The 8031-nt window shown below is 41.9% G+C and overlaps 1 protein-coding gene across 2 annotated transcripts in view; it reads right to left on the bottom strand.

Annotated features, from left to right (window-relative positions):
* Positions 1-1368: 1368 nt before the first annotated feature.
* NUP210 (nucleoporin 210) overlaps positions 1369-8031 on the bottom strand; it is a 72156-nt gene continuing 65493 nt past the window's right edge. Inside the window, exons 36-40 of one of the 2 annotated variants that reach the window (XM_069865644.1) lie at positions 5986-6236; positions 5192-5411; positions 4497-4592; positions 4262-4345; positions 1369-3273 (exon numbers count right to left, since the gene is read on the bottom strand). In XM_069865644.1, the coding sequence (XP_069721745.1) occupies positions 3173-3273; positions 4262-4345; positions 4497-4592; positions 5192-5411; positions 5986-6236 (752 nt within the window). In that variant the 3' untranslated portion in view covers positions 1369-3172. The remainder of the gene's footprint in view (positions 3274-4261; positions 4346-4496; positions 4593-5191; positions 5412-5985; positions 6237-8031) is intronic. The other variant, XM_069865645.1, reaches the window with a different exon arrangement.

Below are 8031 nucleotides of genomic sequence, written 5' to 3'. Positions count from 1 at the left end.
GATTCCATTTTCTGGGAAAAAAAAGTCTTAGAATTGGGTTTTCAACTTAAGCATTTGCAATTGCGAAGGCAAAGCCTGCTCCCCAGACAGATCCCGTGGTATCAGTCCAACACAGGCAGCTTCTGCCATGGAGCCCTCCTGGTTGGATACTCAGAGAAGCCGAAGGACAGCCCAGGGCATTAGCTCAGTGATTTCACTGCTCACAGTCTGAATTTGCTTTTTTCATAGCTTATGAAGCTCCAGTCTGCCCATTAAAGAGAAAACCTTTCTGTCCAAGCACCAACACAATGTGTGATGAACTTGCCATAACCAGCACACACAAAATCCTGCTTCTACTGAGGAGCAAAGACGATCCTCCTGCTCAATGTGATGGGACCAAGATTTGGGTCTGAGTGCAGCACTGACTGTTTTTTTACCTAATAAACTGAAAAAATGTAAGTTAACTCATGTAAGACATCAAACTTACCAGATACACATTCCCAGCAGCCCTGCCTCTGCTCAGGGGAGCAAACACTCAGGAACAAGCAGTAAGTGAACAGAGGGGAGGAAAAAAAAATAGCATTAAATGCAAAATTAGATGCAAAATTAAAAAAACAGATAATTAAAGATAATTGATCTTTACATTAGCAGCAACATGCTCAGAAAAACTTATACCCCCAGCTCTCGCCCACACAGCAGCAACTCAATGGACCACTCCAACTCCAAAAGGCTTCAAGCAGCTGGTTCCCAAAACACTAAAGCTCCTTATTTCACACACTGTTTGTGTTTAACTCCCCTCCAGCTCTAGCTCGTGGTAAATGATGGTTCATTTGCATGCCAGGAGACTGCAACTCCTCACCTAAAGAGGAGAAACAAACAGTGGGCATTTGCCAGAGCACTCCCACCACCTGGAGCAGCTCACTGGGGACACACAGCGCCAGGCTGGTAGGCTGAACAGGGAAGAGAAAGAGGGGGAAAGTAAAACCTTTCCTGCAAGCACTCCTGAAACGCTCATCACAGTAGCACGGAGATACTACTTTCTCTCTTAAAGGAAGTGGGGAAACAAGATTTCTTTCCATATAAAAACCCAAGTGAACCAAATGGGAAGTTTGAACAAACCTGGAAAACCAAGAGCCACTTCTTCAGCCACCACCGACTTCAGCAAATGATGAAGATGCTTAGTGAAAACGGGGACACCCCCCTGACAACAAATGCTAGATGAAAGACCGTCAAAATATTTAAAAACATTACATTGTCAACAAAAGTGAAAATTAAGAATGTAAATCACAACTGCAAACACTGAGAGGCTGTAGAAGTGAAGGACACATAACACAGCCCAGTGCTTAGATACTGGACAGGCAAAACACAAGCAAGTTCACCAACAGCATATTAAAGGGATCTTACAAAGCTTTATTAAATATAACAAAGTATTTACATCCAAATTGTCAATTTCAAGTAGCACTAGCACGTAAGGCACAACTTCTCCAAAACTAGCCAATAAATTACACAAGGCTCAATATAATAATGAGTAATAACATTGCTTTGTTGCAATACTGCTCAAAACCAAACCAGCCCATTCCTCCGACTACTTGCCCGCACAGCTCTGTGCAAAATGTATTTTGCATGAAATGCTGAAAGACCAAAACAATTGCCATTGCTTTCATAGGGTCCTTAGGAGCAGGTACACAGTGAGTATTATTCACAGTTCAAACTTGTCACGTGTAAACAAAGCCCTTACCCAACAGCTGAAAAATACTGCTTACAGATTAAAAGTTACTGTAACTGTAATCCTCAAAATAAAGGATGCCAACAGAGATACTTTTTTTTCTGTCCTCAGGGCTTTCTTTTCCTATTCTCAGTACACCAGGACTAAGAATTGGAACAAAGATTTCCTTCTGATCTGTTTCAAATCAGTTTGGAGAAGAGTTCAGGTCAGCATACCTCACTGTCATCTGGTTTAGGAAGCAAAACACAACAGAGCTTGCAGTGACTACCTGCCTGGTACCCAGAATTGTGCGTTTTGTATCTATGTGTCTCAGCCAGACAAGAAGAAAACCAAACAAAAAAACCTCCAAGTTAATACTTCACACAATTAAACGCTACTCTGTGTATTACAGACTTAGGAACGAGCTCTTATTAGCAGGATATTAAGGTACCGATGTCCCAGGGTCTGGTCATACCAGCAGTATCTTGCTGCATAGTTTAAATTAAGACTCCGGGTGTGGTGGTATCAGGTAGTATGCGAATGGACCAGAGCCAGGCAGCCTGAATCCATGGAAAAGGCTCATTCGCTGCAAGTGGGAAATAAGCCACTCACTTTCCAGTGCAGCAGGTGACCAGTGGTAATAACAGAAGGCTCAGTTTCTATTGAGGTACTTGTGTGTGTGAGATAAGCTATATAAATGCATTACATTTATAGCAGAACACAGGTAAGAGAACTGCCTTCGATTAAGAATATTTACTACCAGAAGAAAGGTCCTCTTAGAAGGCACATGCTTTCACATTCTCAGCCTATAAAAGTGCTTACAGTAACAAGAAAGGAATACTGCAGTTGTACCCAAAAAGCTGCGCTAAGATAGCTTTGTTTTTCTTTCTTTGTTGTCGGGAAATAACCTCCACGTTATTCACAGTTGTTCCAGCATTCCTAATGTTAAAACAGCAAATTACGGTGATGAATCACTTTGTAAGGCTAAACGCAAGAACATTTATCAGTGCAGTGCATTCCTGAGGCTTTGGAACTCAAAATAAAAAACTAATTCTTTGAAATATACAATCCTTCATATTTTTGGCTCATATTCGACCTGTTTTTCAACTTCCGTTCTTATAAAAGTCCATTAGAAATAAAGTTAACTTACAAAAAAGTAAATACATTTTTTTTGTCCCTACCACATAGACATAACTTGAAGAGTGCAAGAAAGCTCTCTTAGCATAAACACCGCTTTCTGCCCAGCCATCCTTGTCAACTGAGTGGGAAATAGCAGACAAAACACATTTTAGAGAACTGAAGCACTAACATAAAAAAAACTTTCAAGAGCTCTAAATAGAAAAAAACCCCAAACAATTATGAAGCTAGTGACATTCAAGAGATGACTTGAATTATAACACAACTGTAAAAGTTCCTAAATTTGCTATTGTTCAAGGCACTGACTTGGTATTTTCCAGCCCTAGTGCACGAAAAGGAGTCCTACTGCCTCTAACGTGAGCCATAATCAGTGCTCCAGAGCGTGGATGATGGGCTCATGCTCCTGCTCAAGGACTGAGAGCTGTAGGAAGGCACAGGTGATGCAGAGAAACCTAAAGCACAAGGGGAAAAGCAAAAAAAAAAACAACAAACCCATCACATTAAGAAACAGTAGAAGAAATAAGAAACAACTAACTGCTGGTGATCACCTGCTGGAACACCTGGTGAGACAGTCTAATGATCCATTCAGAGAGAAATAACCCCTTTAGCTGGCTGCCTGTTGAAAAGGCATCTATAACTATCAAAATTTTGGAGGTCTTCCTATTGAGGACCTTAATTAAAGAACAGATTAAGTCTGTTCTTTAAGTACCTCAGCAAATAACATTCAGTTTGAAGTCACTTTATTTTAAGCGAAGCGTCAGGCACAAGTTTTTACAAACAGGACTGCAGCTCACCATAACTTACATACATCTATAATTGGAAGAATTTTGGTTTAATATTGATTAGAGACCTTCCAAGTGAAGGGGTATTTTTAGCTTATTTGTTAAAGTTTCATTCTGCAACACTGCAAGTGGGTAAAACAAGAATTTAAAAAAAAAAAATAAAGCAAGAGATAAAACATGACTGCCAGATAAAAAGCAGTGAAGAAAAATTATTCCCTGAGCAACACGATTACACCTCCTACAGGCTTGCGTCCTTTGTCCCCGAACATTCACCCTTGCCCATCTCCTACAGCAGCCCCAGCTCACAGCACCTGGGGCGCAGCAGCTAGTCTGATGTTGCAGGAACTGAGGAGCCAAGCACATCCTCACAGCAGCTCCGCTCTGCTTTACTTTCCCTCAGCAGGAGCAAAACTGTGGATCTCTCTCCTCCACCCATGTGGTGATTTGTATGAATTCTTACACTTTCAACCCATCCCCTATTTCCAACGTGGCTGAAGCTGACCAAGAGCTTCAAAAGAATTTGCATTGGGTAAAGGGGGAGGTTGGGGAGCAGAGCAGGGGGAACGAAGGTCCCATAGTCATCCCTCTCCACATCCAGCTGAAGGCCATAGCTCGACTAATCAATTAATTCCCTTAGAACTGGGTAACAGCTGCTTACTGTTAAGGCTGTGTTGAGGAGTTGTCCTTGGCGTAAACGCTGGATGAGTGTGCTGATCTTTCGGTGACAAAACTGCAAGATAGGCTGCAAAATGTTATAAAAAACAAAACCCAAAACCACCACCAACAAGACAACAAAATCATTTCACATGGAAATTATTCCTTTATGTCTTACAGCTGATGTATTATAAGTAGTTATGAAAAAAACCCACTTCTGCAATCTTTCATTTTCTTACCTATAATCATAACAGCTGTCCCTGCTAACAGTGCAAAAAGCGTGAAGAACACAACTTGATAGGAATCAAGAAAGTGCTGGAACAGACTGGCTCCTGCTGTAGAATTGATTAAGAGGAGACAATATTGAGTTAAAAGAGCATCTTCTCCAATCTGCTTTAAGAGTTAATAGTTTTTAACTCAAACTGAAGTAGCTAGAAGGTTTTTACTTAGAGCAAATAAATTTAATCAACTTAGATAACACAACTTCGATTCTAGTGACTATTTCCAATGCAGTCTTCAAAATTTGCCACTGACAACTAAAGCAATCAATACACAATGTCTTAATACAATGATAAGAACAACTTAAGGACATTCTCTACTTTATCAGCCCTAAACCGCTAAGCTGTTTTCAAAACATCAAGGCATGCTTAAGAGCAAGCAGAGAAAAAAAAAATACTTTCAGACACTTTAGCACTGGGTTACACTTATGCCAACTTCAACAGAGTATTTTGGGCTGACCCAAAAGGAAAACATGCTCAGCTTCTGCCATAATGAGCAACTGCATTGAAGTCTTCTGGTCACAGTGAGCAGCCTATATGTCAATGATAATGTTACCTGCCAGCTCAGATGTTAACATACTAAATCTTATAAACTCATGAACGTTAATGGAAGTTGGAGGTTTATTCTGGCATAGGAAGACTCGAGATAAACTTACGTCTCACTGGCGCGCCGGTTCGGTCAGCCAAGTAAATCACTGTCACTGGGATAGTGATAGACTGGTCAGTCATAGGACTGGAGACCGTCAGAGTGGTTGATAAGGATGCTTGGCTTGAAACTCTTGGATCAGACAGACTAACGGTGTAGACTACATAACTAGGCAGCCCATAGGATTTCTCTTTCTTAAATGCTTTCACTGCTGGTGACCCACATTTCACCTGCCAAGGGAAAATAACCAGCCTGAAACATACTGCTCAAGAACGCACAGCACCTACCCATCTGTCAGGCCACACAGCGGAAATACGGCATTCCACAGAAACAGAGCAGCTCAGATAAGGAGTTGGACTTGGTTGTGACTTTACAGTAACACCTGCAGCACTTCACCCCTGTTTCATGTTAAGGTTGCTCTATTAACTGCCATTTCTGTGGGTCTGGGCTAACCCCAAACAAGCAAAAATCAAAGCATCCCTTACTGGGCAGTCAAACACATAAGAACCGTGGGCAAGAACCTCCTCCTCCTCCACTAGGGATCAGGCAGATTTTCTGCCTCCCAGCCTGCGAGCTGGTTAACACATCCCAGCCAGAGCACTGGGGAGCCCAATCTATTTCTACTACCCCAAAACAAAAGGGAAAACTGTGGAGGAACACATTCCAAGATAAGTATTTCCAAATCATCTCAGGAACAATCTTGACACTGTAAAGGCGGCACAGAGTGCCTTTGGTTGGAAAGCTGCATCTAACAGTTCAAAATGCTTTCAGCTGTGTTGTAATATTGTCCAGCAACACACTCACCTCCAGGGTATCAAGAATTTCAGTGGCACCAAAGATTTTCACATCGGAGCTTGTGTAATGGTTACTTAAAAGCATTTCTGTTTGGTCAGCATAAAACCCAGGATTGAATGGCACCTCTGTGCTGATCTGCTTCCCAGAGAAGTGGCTGCCTCGGATCGAAGCTGTCACTCTGAGGGCAGTTTTACTCATGCTGAGCTGCTTCTGCTGCTTGTCAGTGAGCCTGTGCATGGTGATGGAGCAGGTGTAGTGTCCTATGGAAAGAAAAGCAGTTTGAGTGTTAATTGCACATCTTAGGGGGTTTCTGCCCATGTCAACATAGATTCCTGTGACATCTTTAAAGAGCAGCTAAAAGAGGTGGGGTCAAATTCAACAAACAGGAGGATCAGAAGTGTGTAGGTGAATGGGACAATGTGTCTGCTGGTCTGAGCATCACAACCCCAGTACTAAATAGAAGATATTTCTTGTCCCAAAAAGATATCATGATCCAAACTCTAAAATGGTAGTTCCCTGTCACATTTTATTTTGGTGCCAGTGAGGTTCAATTCCACTTGGAATCTAACATTTATGCTAATGTTGATAGAAAGGCTTTACTGAAACCAAAATTTAACATAGAATCATAGAATGTCCCGAGTTGGAAGGGATCCACAAAAATCATCGAGTCCAACTCCTGCCCCTGCACAGGACACCCCAACATTCACACCGTGGGGCTGAGGGCGTTGGACAAAGGCTTCTGGAATATTGTCAGGCTTCGGGCTGTGACTGCTTCCCTGGGAGCTGTTCCAGGGCTCCATCACCTTCTCCTAATGCCCATTCTAACCGTCTCCTGGCACATCTTCTTGCCATTCCCTCGGGTTCTTTCTTTGGTCACCAGAGAGAATAGATAACAAATGTAATTGCTTCCTGCATGCTGATACTCCTTTTATAATTAGATGAAGCCATGAGCAAAATTGCACAGACAGGAGCGGAGCAAATTCAGCAGAACACGATTTCATTTTCTGTTCACCCAATGTTAAAATTTGAGTCAGTTACCACCACCATCATCAGTTCTGTGGAGAGATGATTTATTGATTACAAAAGCTTCTTTAAAGGCCAGATACTCACCATGTTTCTAGTCTCTTACGGGACCTCGTCGTCTACTATTGGCAAAAAAGACAGTAAAAAATTCCCCCACTATGGAAGATACAAAGAACAAGTAACAAGAAGGATTTGCTAGGTACAGGTTTTCCTTTTTCTAATTAACATAATGAAGTAACAGAAGCAGGGACTATCCCTTATACATGGTGCAATAGTGTTTTACACAATGGGACTAATCTAATGGATAATTAATGTTATTTCCATGCAGTCCGTGGTGTTCTGGCTCTTTTTAAAATCACATTGTACTCATGAAGCACTAACACATGTTGTTGACTTTCATGTTTTTATTTCCATTTCCACAATATCTAGTAATTTCCCCTACTTTTAAGTCCCTATATACGTTGTTTTGGGGATACATAAGTATTCTACATTTCATAAGAAATGACAGCGCTCTGGTTGTGCAGGGAGGTTTGAAAACAGGATAAATTCCAGAAATGTTTAAATTGCAGAACACAAAGAATTCAGCAGGTGTAATTGACACCAAGTTCTGTGATTCTCACATTTAGGCCATTTCCCTCATATTGGTTACCGATGCTGGTTACACTGTGATATCTACAGCAGCAAGGCTTGTAGAACATCAGCATCAAACACAAAGACTATTTGTAGAGCATAATGTAATGAAATCTAAGGGTAGAACCATAGAACATTTTGGGTGGGAAGGGACCTTAAAGATCATACAGTTCCAACCCCCCTGCCATGGGCAGGGACACCTCCCACTGGATCAGGGGCTCCAAGCCCCATCCAACCTGGCCTTGAACACCTCCAGGGATGGGGCAGCCGCAGCTTCCCTGGGCAACCTGGGCCAGGGCCTCACCACTCTCATGGTGAAGAAATTCCTCCTTATGTCTAGCCTAAATCTGCCCCTCTCTAGTTTATACCCACTGCCCCTCATCCTATCACTACAAGATCCTT

Source organism: Phaenicophaeus curvirostris, chromosome 11 (assembly GCF_032191515.1).
Source record: "Phaenicophaeus curvirostris isolate KB17595 chromosome 11, BPBGC_Pcur_1.0, whole genome shotgun sequence".
Lineage (NCBI taxonomy): Eukaryota > Metazoa > Chordata > Aves > Cuculiformes > Cuculidae > Phaenicophaeus > Phaenicophaeus curvirostris.
The sequence above is the reverse complement of the archived record's forward strand: the minus strand, read 5'-3'. Positions and strand labels throughout refer to the sequence as shown.